The sequence below is a fragment of the Ictalurus furcatus genome, chromosome 8 (genome assembly GCF_023375685.1).
Source record: "Ictalurus furcatus strain D&B chromosome 8, Billie_1.0, whole genome shotgun sequence".
NCBI classification, from domain to species: domain Eukaryota; kingdom Metazoa; phylum Chordata; class Actinopteri; order Siluriformes; family Ictaluridae; genus Ictalurus; species Ictalurus furcatus.
In genome coordinates this window covers 7885280-7908610 of record NC_071262.1, presented here as the reverse complement: position 1 = coordinate 7908610, position 23331 = coordinate 7885280, and the positions used below count along the sequence as shown (strand labels likewise).

Here is a 23331-nt window from a genome sequence, read left to right as displayed (position 1 = left end):
AGCCATCTTCCACTGATGGTGTCCAGGGGCCAGGTCTGCTGTTGAGAATGTAGATCAGAAAATGTACAAAGCTATTTAGCTGAAGTGGTTTGTTTCTTTTTCAGATCCGTAGAGTATTTCTTTGTTTCTTCCTGTTCCTTAATCATTCCCAGGTGCAGACAAGTATTATGGGTTTTTTTCAGGTTAAGTGCTTCCTGCAGGGATTATCTTGTAGAACAAATTGTCTGCGTCTGTAAGCTTTAAGAGTTGTGCTTGTCTTTATCATGAGCAGGTTTGCGTCTCAACAAAGAAAGTGATCTTTCATTGTCCTCAGACAAACATTTGCTTCCAGTAAGTCTCAGAGCTAGAGATGCACTGATCCCTTTTTACTATCTGTGATTTGATACCGATATACGAGTTCTGAGAATAGGCTGATAGCTGATACTCAACCGATACAGAATTCTTCACTTCAGATGCGAAGCTTTTAAAAAGATTTTGCTGTGAAGATGCCTAGTTTGTCTTTTTATTGTATTTCGATAAAGACAATCCCCAACATGGAGATCTGATGATTAAAAAAATGTATCTGAAAACAAAAACTGATTATAGAGTAAGCAAAAAATATTCTCCTGGACTATATATTTTATATGTATATTATTTTAAAAAATCTGTTCATTAGACTCAATAGACTACATTAAAATAACTTTATATTACTACTTCATTTATCATTTACTGTTTCTTTCTTTCTTTTTTTTTTTGATTTGCACTTTTCCTGTTGTATCCCCAGCACGTTTATCTGCTTCCTGATTTACTCCCGCAGACTTTCCGAATCTCCTCACTACTCCTCACTGGAATGAATTGATGCTGTAGTCAATATGAACATGACTTAAGATGACACTTCAAACATTTTCAGGAAATATCTTTATCATATAATTATTTTTGGTAAAATACTCCCATTGCAATATGCTGAAGATTTGGGGTTTAGGGACAGAATAGTAATATGTAGATGCATTTCACCCTTTGCGTGCCTGTAACAGGCAGCAGTGAACCTATTCTCTGGATGAAAGTACTTTAGTCCTGTGCTTTATTAATGCTATGGGATTACTAAACAGCAACTAATAATACACTGTAATACTTCAGTTATGCTTTATGTTCTGTATCTATTCCATTTGGCCACTTTTAACAATTTTGTGCAATCGATATGAACTAGAGCTCGTTGATGGTTATCCCTAAAGCACTAAACTTCTTGACTCTATGATATTGAGTTTTATTCTTCTATATTTGTCTGTTTATATTCTTGGAAATGCACTCTAAAACTGACCTTCCTAAAACACAGCTATAGTCTCACATATTTAATCTGGCTTTAATGCGGTGGTACTATTCCTAGACAGTAATAGTTGCGTGAGTAAATAAGGAAATAAATAATGTAGTTGTAGTACCTTAATAAGGCAATTTGTTGATTTTTCCTTTAATTTGTAGCACTTTGTATGTCTAATTCACTATAATAACTGTCCATTTGGAGCGATTATTGCTCTGATACTTAGCATTAGGTACATCCCTACTTCAAGTAGCACCTCTGTGGCTGAATTCTGTCTCTCTCACTTTATCTCCTAGATCGCTTTGACCATCATTGCCCATGGGTTGGAAACTGTGTGGGGAAGAGGAATTACCGCTACTTCTACCTGTTTACACTTTCTCTCTCCCTCCTTACCATCTACATCTTCACCTTCGACATCGTCCATGTTGTACTACGTGAGTGTTGAAAGCCAAGGGAATCCTCACATTCAAATGGTGATGCCACCATTTGAAAGCTTCAGGCTGTTGATTGTTTACATATAAAAGAAGGGGAATCTTCTAAAAGCTGTGTTGCAATGAGCTACATTTAATGGCTGGTTGACATGGCATGCCTTTCATCTTCCTTTTCATCAGATTGCTACTGCCGAAAGACAGAAGTGTGCAGACAGAGGGAGGGAAGGAGGGAGGGAGGAAGAGAGAGAGAGCACAGTTCAGAAGGGCCAAGTATCAGCAAGAGAATTCCACAGTATGCTGTAGTCGGCTCATTAGCCCAAAGCTTGTGATCACAGTTTAAACAGAATACAGCTTGAATGTCATTCCTAATTTAAAAAGCATGACTTTATAATACTATAATATAAGTGAAGGAAATACGTAATCAGGCAGCAGAAAGGGAGGGATTTCACAATTTACTTATCTAGTTATGTCAGAACCTGTTTGTGCCTGTGTCATGTACTCCACAGGATCAGTGGACTCCGGATTTGTGAACACGCTTAAGGAAACCCCTGGGACATATCCTTTAAGCAGCAGCTCACCTTAATATGCATTACATCTCTTACATAAACTCTCAGTACTGCTATAAATATTATGAAACATTGCAGCACTAAACTAAAGGATGCGCATATATAATGTTCATACCCTCTTGAATAATTTGCTTGTCTTTAATCATCAACAGATTTATTGCTATGTTGTTCAGATATTCATCCCTGAGCGTCAGCACTTTTTGAGCTCCATAAAAGCTTTTACACATCCAACACGAGTCTCCGATATTAAGCCTATAAATGATCAGATTTCACTGGTTATCTTGCTGTCCAGAGAGATTGCCGGATATTGGGTAAAATGGAAAATTCTCTATTCATAGCTGTTGCCAGTACAGTGATAACTGTAGAGTAAACATTACACACCGTATAATAACCGTGTGCATGAGTGAACAAATTAGACCATGCACTGCAGCCTAGGAAGTAAAGTATATTGGTGTTTCTGTGTGTTATTTCCTTAACTGTCTTCTCTACTGTGGTGGAGGTGCTGGTGTGCTTCTTCACACTCTGGTCTGTGGTGGGACTGACTGGCTTCCATACGTACCTGATCTCACTCAACCAGACCACCAATGAAGATGTGAGTTTCAACTATCAAAAGTGCATGAAAATGTTTGTGTGACTTCCTGTTTCCTGTCACCTGACTTGAAAGATACAATTGTGTGTTGAATTGTGGCAGACTCTCAGAGGTTTTGAAAGTGTCACCTTACATGCTCACTCCTTTTGCAAAGGGTTGATGGGGTGTTTACACTTTACTACAATAATGCATTTATAATGAATATTTTCAGCTTTTGTTACTGCTACTGTTCAGAATGAGACATGGAGGGAGACAGGAAAAGAAAGAGAGACAAAATCATTGTCAGTAGGGGCCATTCTTGCCTGATGCAATGGCTCATGTCGCTGTTTTTCTATGTCAATTTGATCTTGCTAATAATAGACATATCAATACAGACTGGCAATGGAGCAGATGACTCACAAGCACACACAACAAGCCTGCTGGATGCAGAGGGCACCTTCAAACCTGAGCCTGAGCATTCATCTCACAGGACAACTCCTATTTTTATTACTCATTATCAGTGACAGACAATTGCAGTTTTTAGTCTTTTCATTAGAAATCCTGTTCATAATTTAACTGCAGCTGTGCAGAAAATAGAAGCCATTAAGGCTCCATCCTGATATCAAACCCTTGGCTCATTCATAATTTCCATCCAGGAAAAATTAACACCCTTTTGCTATTTCCAGAGCAGCTTCTCTTAGTCCTTAGGGTGAACACTCTTTCAATCCCTAAATATATCTACTATCTTGTAAGGTATATGTGCCACAGACTGTAATTTAAATGATTTCCACTAGCCTAGTGCTATATTGATTTTTCCCTGCTCACGAGTTACCACTTTAAAAAACCACGATAAACAATTTAATCGTTCAGAACAGTCATCCAGATCCTAAAAAACAAGAAAACGAGCAATTCCACCATTTTTGGCTTAATAATATTATCTTGTTGGCATTGGCAATCGCAAAAACTCAGCTGAATACTGAATTTTGGGTGATTCTGCAATAATGCACAATAAAGGAAAAAAACCCCACAATAAATCATAACAGTACATTTTGATATAATCCTTTTACAAATCAGTTATCTAATGTCCACATGACTGATATTTTCCACTATTGACTGTGTCTGAGCATAAAAAAAAAACAGTGTATGTAAATCACTTTCTAAATATAATGACCATTAAAATTATTATGTCTTAGATACTTTGACACTTGTAGTTGTAGGCCTATCTAATCTTTTTAGATAAAAAATTTCATCCTTTTTTCTGTGACAATATTTGACTGTTTTCGGTCAAAATTGTTTGGTGACATCACTAATAAATATTGTTAACTGATGTTAATATATACTTGTCTAATGTTAGCTATGTCAAACATAAATTGATAGACTTTATTTCAAATTAATGAGATGAAAACATTGTCTGTTAACCATGACATAAAAAGAAGATGCCACATGAGTCTGATAGAGAGTGAGAGGGAAGAAGTGCTTCCGGGTGCCAGTTAATATCAAAACACCTGAATCAAATGGTTCCAGACTTATGTCTATGGGTTTATCTCTCATTATATTGAGGGGAAAAATAAGCCTGCTCTTTTGGCATATATTTGAGTGATAATACGTACTGACATGTGTAAAGGTTGGCAATTGTGGTAAAATAATCACCATAAACATCACTGTATATCTACGCAATGTAAAATTGTGTAGAGACGATTAAATCATTATATCTCAGAAGCCTAATTTCCGCCTTAATGAAAAAAGAACGGAAAACCCATTAACTCCAAACTCACTTATAATGAAAGCCCAAAGACAGATAATAAATTCCACAGATAAATGTTTGTAAAATCTGTAATTACAACCCCAATTCCAAAAAAGTTGGGATGCTGTGTAAAATTTTAATAAAAAAAAGAATCCAATGATTTGCAAATCTCATAAACCCATATGTTATTCACCATAGAACATAGAAAACTTCAAATGTTTAAACTGAGGAAATGTATCATTTTAAGGAATGGTAGCACTAGTTGTATTGTTCTCTGCTTGATATATCGGTTTGCTTGTATTTTTCTCATTTGTAAGTTGCTTTGGATAAAAGCGTCTGCTAAATGGATAAATGTAAATGTAAGGAAAAAATAAGGTCATTTTGAATTTGATGGCCGCAACACGTCTCAAAAAAGTTGGGCTGCAAAAGTAAGTGTTACTAAAAAGAAACAGCTGGAGGAACATTTTGCAACTAATTAGGTTAATTGGCAACAGGAAAATAATATGATTGAGTATAAAAAGAGTATCTTAAAGAGGCAGAGTCTCTCAGAAGTAAAGATGGGATGGAATCTGAATGGAAGCATGTGTTGCTCTAAAACCTGTATATACCTTTCAGCATTGATGATGCCTTTCCAGATGTGCAAGCTGCCCATTCTGTATGTACTAATGCACCCCATACCATCAGAGATGCAGGCTTTTGAACTGAGATCTGATAAAAAGCCGGATGGTCCCTCTCCTCTTTAGTCCTCTTTAGTTTAGAGGACGTGGCGTCCATGTTTACAAAAAGAATTTCAACTTTCGATTCATCTGACCACAGAACAGTTTTCCACTTTGCCTCAGTCCATTTTAAATGAGCTTTGGCCGGTGGACGGTGGCGTGTCTGGATCATTTTCACATATGACTTCTTCTTTGCATGATAGAGCTTTAACCAGCATTTGTGGATGACACGGCGAACTGTGTTCTCAGACAATGAGTTCTGGAGGTGTTTCTGAGCCCATGCAGTGATTTCCATTACAGACTCATGCCTGTTTTTAATGCAGTGCTGCCTGAGGGCCCGAAGATCACGGGCGTGCAATATTGATTTTCACCCTTCTCCCTTGTGCACAGAGATTTCTCCAGATTCTCCAGAATCTTTTGATGATATTATGTACTGTAGATGATGAGATATTCATAGTCATTGCAATTTTACATTGAGGAACATTATTCTGAAATTGTTCCACAAATGGTAGACACAGTTTTTTGCAGATTGGTGAACCTCTGCCCATCTTTACATCTGAAAGCCTCTCTAAGATGCTTTTTTTTTTTTTTAATACCCAATCATCTTACTGACCTGTTGCCAATGAACCTCCAGCTGTTTCTTTTTAGTAACACTTACTTTTCCAGCCTTTTGTTGACCTTGTCCCAACTTTTTTGAGACGTGTTGCGGCCATCAAATACAAAATTACCTCATTTTTTATCTTAAAATGGTACATTTTCCTTAGTTTAAACATGTGATATGTTTTCTATGTTCAATTGTGAACAACATATGGGTTTATGAGATTTGCAAATCATTTGCATTCTGTTTTTATTTACATTTTACATACCGTCCCAACTTTTTTGGAATTGAAGTTGTATGTAAGGTGAATTCAGAACAACAACTGTTTCAGTAAATAAACATTGTGTGTGTTTTCTGGGCTAGCTGTGTCATCAGGGATCCCTCCCATTCTGCCCACTCACTGTTCACACTATTTCTGGTAAGAGGTATTGAAAGATCACAGCCAGAACATCCAGACACCATGACAGCCTTTACTCCCTGACTGTCAGGCACATCAACAGCTGTCACCCTCTATATCTTCCACCTCCATCTTCCTCTTACACACACTGACACATTGAATGGTTACAAATGCTGCACTGTGCAACTTACGAGCCTCCACAAGAACATGCAAACTAAGAAAACAAGGAAGCTTGTGCATATCACACTAAAGTTTTTGAATCTAGTACAGTGAAACATCAGATGTTGTCGTTAGATGTTGTGTTGAATAGAATGCTGAAGTGCACCTTTGAATAAGATTCAAATTATGTAAGCTCATGTTGAATTCAGTGCAGTGGACGCAGTAGATTTGACAGTAGATACTGATCCTGTGGAAGTAATTATAGTTGGTGAAGATGCTGGATTGTGGCCAGCTTGATTTTGTTTTTTGTTTTTTTACCAGCCGTTATGAAGGTTTTGTTTCTGTGTGGTGCAGATAAAAGGCTCATGGTCAGGGAAGAACCGCATCCAGAACCCATACAGTCACAAGAACATTATCAAGAACTGCGGTGAGGTGCTCTGCGGCCCCACTTACCCTAGGTATGAACTTTACTGACCATGTTAATAGTAATGTAGAAAAAAGTCTAAATATGTATGAGTCTCTGTGTACATTTGAATCTTTTAACTTGCTTCTTCTGTCAGTATTTTGGTGTACACTCTCTCTCTCTCTCTCTCTCTGTTTCTGTCTTTTCAGTGTTCTGGACAGAAGAGGGCTGATGCCTGAAGAACCTTCTGTCTCCACTCCTGGTGCTTCTGATGCCACTGCCACCACAAACACTGCTGTTCCACCTAACACAGTAAGTGTGTGTGTGTGTGTGTGTGTGTGTTGTGTTCTCACACTCACAAAGTTGCTCTAGGTTTCCTGAGTGCTCAACACACTGAGTCTTCACAGCATCTACTACTCTACTGCATTTCAAGTATTTGCATTGCTTTGTGTATGACCTACAACAGAAGTTTCTGAACATTGTTACGATTTTGAAGGGGTGTGGGTTATTTTTTTCTCTTCTTTTCTCCCCTTTATATACTGGGATCCATTGTTTTGGGGTTTTTGGTGCTCAGGGATGCAGAAAATTTATTCCACTGACCTTTTACAGTTTAGAGTATCTTTTTAGCTCAAGTCAAACCCTGACATTTTTGCTTTGGCATTGTGCTCCAAGCTGAACTTAAGAAAACAAAAAGCATTAGCGCTCTCTCAGCTTGACATCCAGGTTGGTTTAGAGTACCTTAACACAGTGTTGATTTTTAATACATTCAGTCATTTGTATGAGAAAGCACAGAAATACAAAGCACCTGGGGAACTGCAAGAACAGAGTCTAGAGACTAATGTTACATTGTGCAAATACTAAATTGGACTAATCTACCTGGTAGTAAGAAGAAAATATTGAAACTGAATGCAAAAAATAAGCAAATAAACAATACAAATAAGTTGTTCAAAAGAATACAATAGGCATAATAAAAAAAACCCTTTTTCAGCCATTTATTAAACAGAAAAACCCATAGATGTGAGATTCCATCCATCCATCCATTCATCTTCTATACCGCTTATCTTTAGATGTGAGATTCTTCTGTGAAAAAAGTAAGTACACCCTTGGCCTTCAGTAGCTAGTATTGCCCGCTTTAGCAGAAATAATTGTGCATAATTGCATAATTGTCCACCTGTCTCTGACATCAGCTTTCTGGAATTTATGACCACTCCTCCATGTAATATTCTTTCAGTTGCAAGATGTTTGAGGGTTTTCTTGAATGTTCAAATCCCCCCACAACATTTCAATCGGATTCAAATCCAGGTTTTGGCTAGACCATTCCATAACTCTCCGTTTCTTCTTTTTGAGCCATTCATTGCTCAAATATTTGCTAGTGTTTGCTATTACTATATTTGCTAGTGTACTCAGGATCATTATTCTGTTGAAAGGTTCACTTTCAGTTCAACTTCAAGTTTTGGACAGATGGCTTCACATTATCTTCAAGCATTCTTTGATATGATGCAGAATTCATAGTTGAATCAATCAATGCAAGTTTTCCAGTCCCTGAGGCAGTGAAGCAAACCCAAACCTTAACATTTCCACCACTGTGCTTCACAGCTGGTATGAGGTGCTTCTCCTGAAAAGCTGTCTTTGGTCTGAGCCAAACATGTCCGTTGTTACTGTGGAAAATAACTCTATCTTTGATTTTTCTGTTCAGATTATTCCAAAAGGCCTGGTCTTTGCCCATATGCTGATTGGCAAACTATAGTCTTGCAACGGCTTTTTCCTGGCACACCCCCCATGCAAATAAAATTTGTGCAATCTCATTCTGATTGTAGAAGCGTGCACTTGAACACCAACAGTTGCAAGACTTACTTGCAGATACTGTGATGAAATTTTGGGGTTCTTGGAGACTTCTTTTTGCATCAGATGGCCTGCTCTTGAGCTGAATTTGCTGGGACGGCCAGTCCTGGATAAATTGGCAGTCATTTGAAATCTGTAACATTTGTAGATGATTTTCTTTACAGTGGAATGGTGCATTTCAAATAATTATGAGATCTTTTTAAATCCCTTGCCAGACTCATGGGCATCCACAACCTTTTTTCTGAAGGGCTTACAGAACTCTTTAGATCTTGGCAAGACAGCATATGCCTTAATAGCACTTCTTCTGTTGCTTTATGGCGGTTGGCAAACCAGCTCAAATTGTGCATTACCGCCACCAACTGGACAGGAGTGTGAAGCATTGACAGAGAGGGAGAAAAAATATGTAGTTTTTATTTACCGTTCTATCAAATAAGAAACCCATTATCCAATTATACATTCTGCTTCAAATTTTTCAACTTAATTAAAAGCCCCTCTTTCCACAGCATATCATATGCTTTTTTGTTATCAAAAAACAGTCCTACTACTATTTCTTTATTAACCTGTGCTTTTGAATATCATGTTCCAAGCATCTATTGTGCTATGCCCTTTATGAAAACTACTTTGGTATGGTGATAAAATTCCTTTCTTTTCCATCACATAAATTAATCTATACACAATCATTTGTTCCATGAATTTACATACATTAGATGTCAGTGCTATAGGCCTATAATTTGCAGCATTGGATCTAATCTTTGCCTGGTTTCTGACAGCTTTTCTGTCTTCCATACTCTATTATACAGATGCAGTATAATACTCAAAGATGTATCAGATTTTTTAATAATATTATAACACACCTTGTCTTTACTAGGAGATGTTTGATTGGCTCCTCCTATAGATCTTTTCAATTCAAATAATGAAAATTCAATATCTAGAGTATTATTAAAATATTTTTTTTATCATTATGTCTATATTTTCTTGCCTTCTTTGTGCTCTGTTTTTTCATTTCCTCTGACACATTATTACTGCTATGCACTTTTACGAATAATTCAGCTAGCATTTCTGCCTTCTTAGTGTTTGTTATTGCTATTCTTTCTCCAACACTAATTACTTTTAAACTGTAACTTTTTTGTATTCCTCCCATCTACCTAATCATACCCCATAATTGACTAATATCTGTTTCTTTCCCAATTGTTTCACAAAAATGTCTCCACTCATTCTTTTTCTTGTTTTATTACTCTCCTTACTTCTGTGTGCTTGTGCTTTATATATATATTTTTCTAAATGCATTCCTAAATGCATACCTAAATGCATCCAATTCCTGTTTTTAATTGCTTGACTACATAAATTCGTCCACCAAAGTTCTTCCTTTTTCATCCTTTTGTTTGACGAATAACTTCTTCAGCAGTAGTATATAATATGTTACATAGCTTATTATTAAATTCCTCTAGAGCTATTTCTTCACTAAACTTTAATTCCTGCATATTTACATCGCTTATATATTTAAATGACTCCCAATTTACTGTATTAAATTTCCATCTATACATCTTTTCATCTATAATTTCTGTTCTATAATTTTGTTCTTCCATACCTATTTTACATGTGATTGGATGGTGATCACTACCTATTGTATTATATTTTCCCCAGATCTCCGATGCATTTATATTGCCAAACATTTTGATAGTAATGTTAAGTCTATATTGGAATAACTTGCATTGATAATATCTTTCTTCGTTTAAATATACAAGTCTATTACAATCTAACATTTCCTCCACCATCTTCCCATTATTATCAGTTTTCTTGCTTCCCCTTATTGTACAGTGGGGGAAATAAGTATTGAACGGATCAACATTTGTTTCAGCAAATATATTTCAATGAGGCTATTCACATGAAATCTTCACCAGACTTTGGTATTAATTCAAGAAATCCACACATATAAAGAAATCCAAACATTAAAGTCCATAAATGAAGTTATGTGTAATAGAGGGGAATGACACAGGAAAAACGTATTGAACACGCTAACTGAAATTTATTTAATACTTAGTGGAGAAGCCTTTGTTTGTAAGGACAGCTTCAAGACGCTTCTTGTATGAAGAAATTAATCAGCCGCAGTATTCAGGTGTGATTTTGGCCCGTTCATCTAAACATATTGTCTTTAAATCTTGCTCAATTGGATTCAAGTCAGGTGATTGACTGGGCCATTCTAACACCTTAATTTTTTTTCTCTGAAATCAATTGAGAGTTTCCTTTGCTGTATGCTTTGGATCATTGTCCTGCTGGAAGGTCCACCCACATCTCATCTTCATCATCCTGGTGGATGGCAACAGATTCTTCTCAAGAATCTTCCGGTAAAGGGATCCATTCATTGTTCCTTCAATTATGTGAAGTCTGTCAGTACCATGCAATGAAAAACAGCCCCACACCATGATACTTCCACCTCCAAACTTCACTGTTGGTATAGTGTTTTTAGGGTGATGTGCAGTGCTATTTCTTCTCCAAACATGGTGTGTAGTATAACAGCCAAAAAGTTCAATTTTGCTCTCGTCTGACCAGACTACACTCTCCCAGTATTTCATATGCTTGTCCAAATGAGTTGTAGCAAACTTTAAATGAGCTTCGACATGCCTTTTCTTTAGTAATGGAGACTTTCGGGGTGAGCGTGAGCAGTGGAGTGCATTGCCTATTGTTTTCTCTGTGACGATGGCACCTGCTGCCTCCTTGTGTTTCTGGAGCTCTTTCCGAGTGGTCCTTGGCTCTTGGGCTACTCTCCTGACTATTCTTCTGACTCCCTGGTCAGAAATCTTGCGAGGAGCTCCTGTGCATGGCCGGTTGATGACTGTGTGATGATGTTTCCACTTGTGGATAATGGCCCCAGTGGTGCTTACTGGAGGATTCAGAAGTTTTGAAATACGTCTGTATCCAATTCCATCAATATGTTTTGCATCAATAAGGTTGTGAAGGTCTTGGGAGAGCTCTTTTATTTTACCCATCATGAGATGTTTCTTGTGTGACACCTTGGTAGCGAAAAGCCTTTTTATAGACCATCAAATTACTAACCCAGCTGATATTAACTTGCACAGATGGGAGGTATAATTACTTATGGATTTCAGCTGGTTCCTTGCATTACCTTGCCTTGGAGAACTGCTTTTTCTTAGCGTGTTCAATACGTTTTTCCTGTGTCATTCCAATTTATTACACATAACTTTATTTATGGACTTTAATGTTGTGTATTCTTTATATTTCTGGATTTCTTGAGTTAATACTGATGTCTGGTGAAAATTTCATGTGAATAACCTCGTTGGAAATATATTTACTGAAAGAAATGTTGACATGTTCAATACTTATTTCCCCCAGTGTATTATGTGCATTAAACTCACCACAACATATTGTTATATGATTGCTCTTTCCCATAAACATTTCTAAATTCTCTCTACTTATTTTTTCACACAGACTGTAATAAGTAATTACCCTTACATTATGTACTAATTCTACTGTTAATGCCTCATATTTACATCTATAATCCTGTATCCCACTTCTGTTTTAATAAATGTTGCTACACCACCTCCATTACCTTCTTGTCTGTCTCTCCGTATTGTTGTATATCCTTTAAATACAAATTCTAAATGTGGTTTTAACCAGGTTTCTTGAATACATATATATCACTTGTGGTTTACTTTCTATATTCTCTCTATATATTTTTTACATTCTTGTCCATTGGCTGTTAGGCTCCTTGAATTCCACTGTAAGAGCGTGATCACCATTAACAGGTGCTCCCACCACATTGTGCCTGTGTTAACAGTGTCTGAACTTTGAGTTTCTCATTTATTTGCTCTATTGTGACCCCTTCCACACTGAGGTATTTTTCTGCAGCTTTGATTAATATTTTTTATCCTTTCTGTTCTGCTGTCAGTCTGTGCAGAGCAACTGACTACCTCTGCCATAAAAGATATGAATTCCACTTTTCCACATTCCATGAGCTTTTCTTTTGTTCTACTTCATCATTTCCTACCTGTTCTCTTGTTGTAAATGTTCTTTCTTTTTCTGCTGGTTCCACTTACTTAACCTTTTTGAATGCCTCAGCGTAAGACTCTGATATTTTTACATTTTGTACTTTAATTGCCTTCTTATGTTCTACACATCCCCCATATCCGGCCCTGTGTTGACCTCCACAATTGCAGCATTTTGGGTGCATTCCTTGTTCTCAATTCCCATATTCATGATTCTCACCACATCTAGCACAGCGCTGTTTACACACTGCAGCTACATGACTATATTTCTGGCACTTAAAGAGTCTTGTTGGTGGAGGTATATATGCTCTTACTGTATAGCTAACAAACCCAATATACACTTTATCAGGCATTCTATCGTTATTAAATTGCAGCATTACTGATAGACTATCCATTTTCTCCTTATTACGAACATATTTCATCATATTTCATCACTTGAAGTCTGTTACCTTTGCTCCCTGAATACAGTTTTTTATTTTTTCTGTTCCAGTAATTACTCCCCTTATCCATGGTTTTGTATTGGTATTGTGCATGTAACTGCCTGTCCAAGCAATGACTTTAATCCCTGTGCTAACTTCTGTTGCCTACCATCCTTACACAAAATTACCAAGTTTCCATCCCTTAAAGTTGTGGCTTCATTTATTTCACCTAGGGCTTTTTTCAGTGCCTTTTGTGAGTTGGATTTATTACTCCAACATTCTCCAAAAACTTCAATATTACCTTGAATTCTTCTTTAGCATTCGTTCCAGACTATCACTATCTGTTCTTGATGACATGTTTTCTTTCTTTTCCGATTAACTACCTGACTCCATTCATTCATTCATTCATTCCATTATTACTGCCACAAGATTCATCATCCATTTTGCTTCCGATCGCTTCTGGAACTACAATCATTTCCTCCAATCAATGATCCAGTCACTGTCCGGTGTTGCCAAACCGCCACCTAGAGGATCCACAGCTGCTAAACCAGACACTGGATATGAGAGGGGTATAAATAAGACAGGTTCCACCTGCATTCCCTAAGCAGGATCTAATCACTGGCACCTAATCTTGAACACCTGATTCTAATTATATGGCTTTGAAGGTGTGATAAATGTAGGGATGTACTCACTTTTTCCATCTGATCTGTTTTTTTTTGTTTTTTTTTGCTAAATTAAATTGTGAAAATTTCTACAAAATGTCAAATTTATGTGTCATTTGATAGTGTATCAACTTTATTAATAGGCACTGTTTCAAAGAGGCTCAAATGTTTGCTTGTCCGAATATGTTTTAAAAAAAAAAATCCATGGGGTGTACTTGGTGCATATATTATGTGGTGCAGAGCTGTTTGCTGCCTGGGATTTGAGGGATTGGATTTGAATTGGATTCTTGCTGGAACAGAAAGCCAGTGTAGTGACCTCTGTAGGTGTCACATGAAATAGGGGTCACGCTGTGAGCAGCAGCATTCAGAAGAGGCATCCTTTTGTAAATATAATGATTATCACATAATGAGACTTTTTTTTTCAAAACACTAACTGTACTTTTCCCTCCCTGGCAGAAAACCACAGCTCCTCTGATTCCTAATGAACACACTCCCGATGAAGCCAAGCCTAGCATTGCCACTGCCACCGCCAGCATCCCGACAGAGGAAAAACCATCCAGCCCAAGAGACTTTTCTCCTAAAATTGGTCCTGCCCCCATCGTTGTCAAAGAATCAGCCCACTAGATCTCTGCTTGCAAATCTCTGAATGGTGTTTCATTAAGGAAGATGCATATTTGAACAATCAGACGGGTGACAGGCTTTGAGAAAGACTTTGTCAGAGCAGCATCTATTCCTCACTGTCCATGTTCAGGTGAAGGTCATATCAACTTTGGCTGCCTCACTGTTGAAGGCCTCTGGTGGTATCACAGCACTCTCACTCTTTCTCTGAAATGCTGCATGGCAAAAACCCATGAAAGGCAAAATATGAAATGGACTGTTTTGCTAATTGCCTACTTGCAATGTTTTCCTTCAAGCAGCATTTCTTGATGGCCATTTTTCATTAATTAACGTTCCATCTTGTCAGATGCATAACATCTGTAGAACTTTGTGCAGTGGTTGGTGAAGCAGGTCCTATGCAACACAAACATATGGAGGATTGTTTTTAAAGAGAGAAACCTAAACCAGCCACCTATGTTCAAACTACACATGCAAACAGATGAATTTATGTTCCAGCAGCAGAGTGGGGCCAACTGGATGCCATTTTGAAATACCCATGATAGTCATTTGCATTATTCTATATGTATTTGTTTTTTTTTGTTGTTGTTTTTTTGTAAAGCGTGGCGCTTTACACTGAATTCTTGTCAACACAAACAGTGTACAAAATGTTTCAGATCAGTCTGTGATGAAGGACACCCTAACACACTTTCTGTATGTGAAGTGTGTGTAAGTGTCAGCACATACATGTTGGCCTGTTGTTGACAGACACTAGTAACAGTGCCTTATCTGAAAGCTGCACTATCTCAGACAACATAAGGCCATTTGTGGAGAAACCCTTCAATTTCCATTTTATTATACAACCCAAATATTGTACAATGAGTATTAAAGTGATGGATTTGAAAATAGAACACTAATGAAATGTTGACCTGCAAAAAATGAACGACAAACTAAGCCATGGTGTAAATGTACATAGATTAAAAAAAAAAAAAAAGTTGAGAAGTTGAGGATACAAGAAGTGAAAGAATGTCCATGAATGTACATGAAGCTGAAGAAATTGCCTCGTCATTCTCCTGGTGATTGTTCTCTCTCCTCTTGCAACAAATGAATTGAGTGAGGTCAGCCCAGAACTTCCTCCATAGTCATCGTCACCATCACCACCATCCTCCTCCTCCTCTTCCTTCACTTACAGCCATGATTTGGCCCAAAAAAAAAAAAAACAAAAAAAAAAAAACTCAGAGTAGATGGAATTTATTTCTCATAATCTGTCCACATCTGTTAATTTCATGCTGAGAAACAGTATAGCTCATCCAGGCTTAGGAGAGCATGTTTATAATGCTGGACTTAGACAAGTGAGATAAAGGGATATAATATGAAAGATTATTTTGATGGTCAACATATTTAATCCATGCTATTCTGTGATCTGTGCAAGTGTCTTTACTTTTGACAGGTTTTATTTGTATGTAGAGTAGAGTAGACACCTTTGTGTATGCTTGAGCTAATGTCTAGTGGAAGAATATTGTTGGTGTACAATGATGAACGAATTCAAGTACCATTTACTACACTCACAGTATCTTCAACTCTGTGCAATATATTTTGCTAGTTAGAGCATTTTTGTCTTGTTTGTGGGGTTGGGAGGGGGGTGGGGTGGGGGGTTTACATGTATAATTATACTGGGAATTTTTCTGACCACTATAACAAGGCTACTTGGTGTCAAATGAATGAAAAGAAGAGTGTGTGTAGTATTTGTTTCCTTTGGTAGGGCTTGGAGTTAAACTGTAAATGTATGACTACAGCTTCAGCTCTATTTTGAGATGCCAAGTCAATCACAGAAATGTCTGAATTATTTTTTTTTAAATGCAACATTTGAATGTTAATGCCTGATTTTAAGAACACTAACTGTTTCGTATGCCTTTGATTTTTCATTAGTTTGTTAGATGATTGCACTGCACTGCTGTCTGTGGAAGGTCTGCTTGTTTAATGATTAGGCCCACTGTACTTATTTTGAGGTACAGCTGAAGTGATCAACCACATGAGATATGTCAAACTACAATCAGTCTTAATGCCAAGTCATTGTAGGAGTTAATATGTACTGAATATTAGCAAACATTATGGTCTGCTCGAAATATGTGTTTACAGTGTATAATATATACACTATAATGCATTGCAAGGTAATTGTTTCTTTTCATTTTTCTTTGTATAAACACTGTGATTATCTCATACTTTTCACTTATTTTTACATGCTGGATTGGTGTGTGTATGTATGTTCATTAAATTATATGATATCTTATTATTATAATACTTGTCCATGTATCATAACTGACAGGTATTATTAAATACACTCAGTTGTCAGTCTAGATACACCTAGCTTATAAATACAATTATTGGTCCCTTTTCAAGAAAACCAGTAATACAGATGCACTTTGTAGTCCATGTGTTGCACAGTTTCTCATCCCCCATACTGTACCTGATTTGTCCATGTAAAGAAACAGACAAAGTACCATTGTGGAACAGATATAATTTGGGTGGTGTTTCATTCTCATTTGCATTCATGCAGACCAAATAGTGGTGTAGTGCTGTAATTCCTACACTGTTTGCCAAATGTAGACATAAACACCCCTAAATTTAAGTTACAGTACTGAACTATTGCTTCTCTATATTTACCACATCGTCCATAGCAAAAAAAAAACAACATGGGAAACACGATACCTAGCTGAATCAAGTGAACAAGTGTGCTAATTTTAGTTAGCTACCTATTGAGACTTAAATGTTTTACCTATTCAACAGAAAAAGCCATCTCTGCATCACTTTTCAATCCCTTCAGATCTCAGAGTTGTCACCACCTCTCAAAAGACATGCTGATTATTTATTTTAGTTTTAAAACAGGCTCTGTTGTTTTCCCTTTTTGACGGCATGCTCTCCGCAGTTCAAGGCTTCTTGGTTTTGTCAACAGCTGATTCCCCAGATGTCAACGATGATTAGAACTACCCAGATTAAAGCAGCCATCGAGATGACAAGTTTAAATTCTAAGCACCTCTTGTAAGGACAGGCTTGAGCAGGCTCGAGGCGGGACTTGGGGAGTGTGGTGCTGGCGGTGGGTACCACCTGAAGGTGCAGTGTGGCCAGGGAGCATCTTCGTCAGCACTGTCTTCTTCTGCGTCGGGTTCTGTGAATGATATGAACATGTTTCAGCATTAATGCAACAGGAGCACTTGCTCACCTCTCTGTTTCTCTCATGCTTTGCACTTTTATACTCTCCTGTCTTTTGCAGGAGGGTGAGGAACAGCCGCTCCACACATTGGCCGTCAGCTATGTGCACTTCTGTCACCCTGCCTTGCAGCCATGTGCTCTCAAGCTGTCCACAACAAGCGAGGTGCTGAAGCGGAGCTGTACGGGTGGCAGTTATGCGAGGAGCACGTTGGTTTGTGTGCATGTGGGCTGCATTCTTGCCGTCACAGTACCCCCCTCCCCCCAGCTCCAAGCCTACTGCTGGTGGATGCTGGGCCCATAAGGCATGCCTTCGGGAGAGGCCTTCTGCATTTTCATGGTGGGCCCCTGCTTGGTGCTGTACTTTGGAAATAGAAGTCCTGCAAAGAGAGAAACCAACTGGTTACCCTAGTGTTGGAGTCCTTTGCTCTGGCCATCCACTGCAAAGGAGCGTGGTCGGTCACGAGGGTGAAGTGACGACCTGCCAGGTAATACCCGCAGCTCCTCTATGGCCCACTTTATTGACGGGGCTTCTCTCGCCACAGCTGCATACTTCGTCTCAGCAGGGTTTAGCTTTCGGCTCACACATAGGACCGGGTGCTCTTCTCCATTGAAGGTCTGGTATCGGATGGCTCCTAGCCCTGTCTCAGAGGCATCAGCGTGGGCCGTGAAGGGCAGGTCAAAGTTGGGATTCTGCAGGACAGGGGAGCTGGTGAGTGCCTGCTTGAGGGCTTGGAATGCCCGCTCCATCTCCTTGGTCCACCGCACCCAGTCTGGATGGCCTTTCCTGGTGAGGTCCGAGAGGGGGGCGGTTAGAGAGGAGAAGTTAGGCACAAACTTCCTGTAATATCCTGCCAACCCCAAAAAGACACATACCTGTTTCTTCGAGGCGGGTCGTGGATACTTTTTTTTTTTTTTTTTTTTTACCATCTCTATCTTCTTCTCTTGGGGTTTGAGTATGTGATACCCACATGTGATATCCCAGGTACTGTGCCTCGGTCAACCCCAGATGGCACTTCTTTGGGTTGGGCATCAGCCCGGATCTTCGGAGGCTTCCCAGGACCTGGATGGGAGAGGTGGTCCGACCAGGTGGAGGAGCAGATAGGTGGTGGTAAATGGCCTGTGTGGTCTCAGGACAATGTCCATCAGGTGCTGGAATGTTGCTGGTGCTCTGTGGAGGCCAAATACTGAAATAAGAAATAAGAACCCAATACTGCCAGTGGCCACTGGTGGTGCTGAAGGAACTTGCCATTATTCCTTGGTCAGGTCGAGAGTGGAGATGAAGTAGGCTCTCCCCAGCTGCTCCACCAGGTCGTCCACTCAGGGGAGGGGGTAGCTGTTGAAATCGGAGACCTGGTTCAGAGCCTGATACTGCCTTTGGACTTCGGCACCACAATGATGTGGCTGGACCAGGGGCTGGCGAACTCCTTGATGATTCCATCTCAGAACATCTGGCTGATATCCTCCTCAGTTGCCTGACACAGTAGGGCCGCTGTCTTATCACTACTCTCGGTGGGGTTTTTATCTCATGGTGGACCAGAGGTGTCGAACCTGGGGTGCACGTGAAGATGTCGGCAAACTGGTCCACCAGCTCTGTCAGCTCTTGGTGTTGCATGGGGGTGAGTTCCTCATGATGGTGGACCAAGGTACGCTAATAGAGATCTGTGGGGAGAGTGGCAAAGGCAGACACCACTGGCGTGGGCTCAACCCATTGTTTCAGTAGATTTATGTGATATAGCTGGGTGTCTGCATGCTTACCGGGCTGTTGTAGACGGTAGTTTACCGGGCTCACCCTCTGAAGTACTTCTGCCGCCCCGTGTTTCAGCCATGTGCTCTCAAGCTGTCCACAACATGTGGGGAGCGAAGCTGTCTGTTCAGCACCTGGGTGGCAGTCATGCGAGGTGCACGTTGGTTTGTGTGCATATGGGCTGGTTTGTTGTGTGTGTGTGTGTGTGTGTGTATATATATATATATATATATATATATATATATATATATATATATATATATATATATATATATATATATATATATATATATAATACACACACATTACATATATACTTTGTACATCATATATATATAGGGATGTACGTGGCATCTGTATTTATTTTAAGTTTAATTGAATTGCGGCTTACAGCTTTTATGGAGAGCTGTGATTTTTTGCCATGGATATGTATTCTATTATTAGATTACTCCACTGATTTAAATTGAGCAGACGCTTTGACATCCAGTTTTGAAGAATTGCTTAAGTGAATTGTTGAGAAATGGAAAATCTACAAGTGTAAGTTTTTTACAGTATGTTTGTTCCAGTTGTATCCATGAGATGTTGTTATTGCTTTGATGAATCCATTTCACTAAATATTGCAGTTGATTTGCCAGATAATAATTAAAAAAATTGGTGCTTCTAAAGCTCCATGAGATTTATTTTTCTGTAATGTAGAGTATTTAATTTTTGCTTTTTTATTCCTCTTGTAAAAAAGGGAGATTGAACAATTAAGCGATTCAAACCATTTTTCTGTAGGCATGACAGGGAGCATTGAGAATAGAGAAGTAATCTGAGGGAAAATTTTCATTTTGATAGTTGCTGTTCTTCCTGTTAATGAAAGATTCATCCAGTGTTTAAGATCATCATCTATTGTTTTAAGCAGTGGAATGTAATTAAGCGAGAACAACTCTGACAGCCTGGAGGAGATACTGATGCCTAAGTACTTAATATTTCCAACACGGATTGGAAGAAGTGAATCCTGAGCTACAGAATCCCAAGCCTCATAAGAGAGCGGAAGTATGGTAGATTTATTCCAATTTATTGTGTAGTTTGATATTTTGGAAAAAGTATTACTAACTTTAAATGTTTCCTGAAGTGAAGGTTTAGGGCTCTGTAGGTACAGTAGGACATCATCCGCATAGAGACTGCATAGAGGTGTGCAACAATTATTGGCACCCTTTTAGTCAATACTTAGAGCTGTTATCTTGGCAAAGGGAGGTAGCACAGAGTCTTATCCTATAATGCCTGATGAGGATCCGAGGCCATTCCTCCATACAGAATCTTTCCAGATCCCTCAAATTTTGAGGACTCTCCTCTTCAGTTCACCCCATAGATTTTCTATAGGTTTCAAGTCAGGGGACTAGGATGGCCATGGCAGGACCTTGATTTTGTGGTCAGTAAACCATTTTTGTGTTGACTTTGATGTATGTTTTGGATCATTGTCCTGCTGGAAGATCCAACCATGGGCAATTTTAAGCTTTCTGGCAGAGACAGTCAGGTTTTCATTTAATATCTGTTGATATTTGATAGTCCATGATGCCATGTATCCTAACAAAATGTCCAGGTCCTCTGGCTGAAAAACAGCCCCAAAACATTAAAGACCCACCACCATATTTAACCGTGGACATGAAATACTTTTCCATATGGCTGCCTCTCTGTGTGCGCCAAAACCACCTCTGTGTTTATTTCCAAAAGCTCTATTTTGGTTTCATCAGACCATAGAACCCGATCCCATTTGAAGCTCCAGTAGTGTCTGGCAAACTGAAGATGCTTGAGTTTGTTTTTGGATGAGAGTAGAGGCTTTTTCTTGAAACTCTTCCAAACAACTTGTGGTGATGTAGGAGACTTCGGATTGTAGTTTTGGAGACTTTCTAACCCCAAGATGCAACTAACTTCTGCAATTCTCCAGCTTGGAGTTTTTTTAGCCACTCAAGCCATCCTCTTCACACTGCATTGAGACAATATAGACACACGTCTGCTTCCAGGTTGATTCAAAACATTTTAAGTTGACTGGAACTAGTCAATTATGATGATTGCCCTCATGGTGGATTTTCAATGCTTGTGCTATTTTCTTATAGCCACTTCCCATTTTGTGTTGCAAAAGGTTGTTGAGCTTCACATCACAGCTATATTCTTTGGTCTTAACCATTGTTATGAAGGACTAAGGAAATTTGGACTAGGTGTTACCTCATATTTATACCCCTGTGAAACAGGAAGTCATGGTGAAACAATTTCCTGTTCCTAGTCGCCCAGGTTTACTTAAAAAAAAATCTTAAATATCAATGGGACTATATTTCAAATATATTTTTCTCATATGATTCATAAGGCTGCCAATAATTGTTGCACACCTATAATTAACAAAGATATACAGTATACAGTCATTGCACAAAATTAAATGTTACAGAAAAAAGTTTGTATGTCATTATAGAAAGCAGCATATTATGTAAGAGACACTTTTCAGACAAAAACACAGTGAAGGTTGCTGGGTTTTGCTGCAAAAATAAGAATCAAGTGAGACAGTCAAAGTCTCCAGAAGAACCGTGACTGGTTCTACAAGATGCTCAATAAAACTTGCAGCTCATTTCCTTAAAAAACTGCACAAATTGTACTGGAGACTGATATTTTAATTTTTATTTTTTTGTCAAACCAAATATTGACTTTGTTTCATTTACTACTGTTTACTGCTCTTTTCAAATGTAGAAACATTTAATGTGATTATTTTTAAGGTATCTTTGCTGTACAGCATTTCTTTGCATCTGTTTAAAACTTTTGCACAGTACTGTATATTTTTTTTGGATAAACCTGTGTTGTGTTTACAATTGTTTGATATCCATGAAAGCAGAGTATTTTTTATGATTTTTTTCAACAAACGATCAAAACGATGATATGACCAGCGTCTGCAGCTCTCACCTGGTGGTCCACTGAAGCTAAGCAGGGTTGAGCCTGGCCAGTACCTGGATGGGAGACCTCCTACCGAAAACTAAGGTTGCTGCTGGAAGTGGTATTAGTGAGGCCAGCAGGGGGCAGTCACCCTGTGGTCTGTGTGGGTCCTAATGCCCCGGTATAGTGATGGGGACACTTCTTTCGGATGAGATGTTAAACTGAGGTCCTGAATCTCTGTGGTCAATAAAAATCTCAGGACACGTTTTGTAAAAGAGTAGGGGTGTAACCTCTTGGTGCAATTCCCCCATTTGCCCTTATCTATCATGGCCTCCTAATAATCTCCATCTCTAAATTGGCTACATCACTGTCTCCTCTCCACTAATAGCTGGTGTGTGGTGGCTGTTCTGGCGCACTATGGCTGCCATCGCATCAGGTGGATGCTACACACTGGTGATGGTTGTGGAAATTTCCCCCCATACAATGTTAAAATGTAAAGTGATTTGAGTGCCTAAAAAAGTGCTGTATAAATCTAAGGAATTATTATTATTAAAAGGTTAAACAATAACGACAATTTTTCACAGCCTTCTTTGCTCATATTTATCAAGGGTGCCAATATTAGAATTATTTATATATATGTATGTGTGTGTGTGTGTGTGTGTGTATATATATATAATTTTTCACTTAGGGGTGTACTCACTTTTGTTGCCAGCGATTTAGACATTAATGGCTGTGTGTTGAGTTATTTTGAGGGACAGCAAATTTACACTGTTACAGAAGCTGTACACTCACTACTTTACATTGTAGAAAAGTGTCATTTCTTCAGTGTTGTCACATGAAAAGATATAATCAAATATTTACAAAAATGTGAGGGGTGTACTCACTTTTGTGAGAAACTACAGACAGACAGACAGACACACACACACACACGCACACACAAAATGCTGTGCTGAATGTGTAACATATCCTGCATGGGGCTTGGTGACAATAAATGACTGAAGCTAGAAACAGCTGTGGGTGAATGTATGAATGAATTATGCAAAACTTTTTTTTTTAGAGTTAGTTTTTAGATTCTCTAA

General features: G+C 38.5%; 1 protein-coding gene across 1 annotated transcript in view; it reads left to right on the top strand.

Annotated features, from left to right (window-relative positions):
- The window catches only part of zdhhc9 (zinc finger DHHC-type palmitoyltransferase 9), a 36285-nt gene extending 19589 nt beyond the window's left edge, over window positions 1-16696 (top strand). The window contains exons 5-10 of the mRNA XM_053630488.1: window positions 1591-1728; window positions 2232-2280; window positions 2781-2883; window positions 6828-6931; window positions 7086-7188; window positions 14260-16696. Of these exons, the coding sequence (XP_053486463.1) occupies window positions 1591-1728; window positions 2232-2280; window positions 2781-2883; window positions 6828-6931; window positions 7086-7188; window positions 14260-14427 (665 nt within the window). The 3' untranslated portion in view covers window positions 14428-16696. The remainder of the gene's footprint in view (window positions 1-1590; window positions 1729-2231; window positions 2281-2780; window positions 2884-6827; window positions 6932-7085; window positions 7189-14259) is intronic.
- The last annotated feature ends 6635 nt before the right edge of the window (window positions 16697-23331 follow it).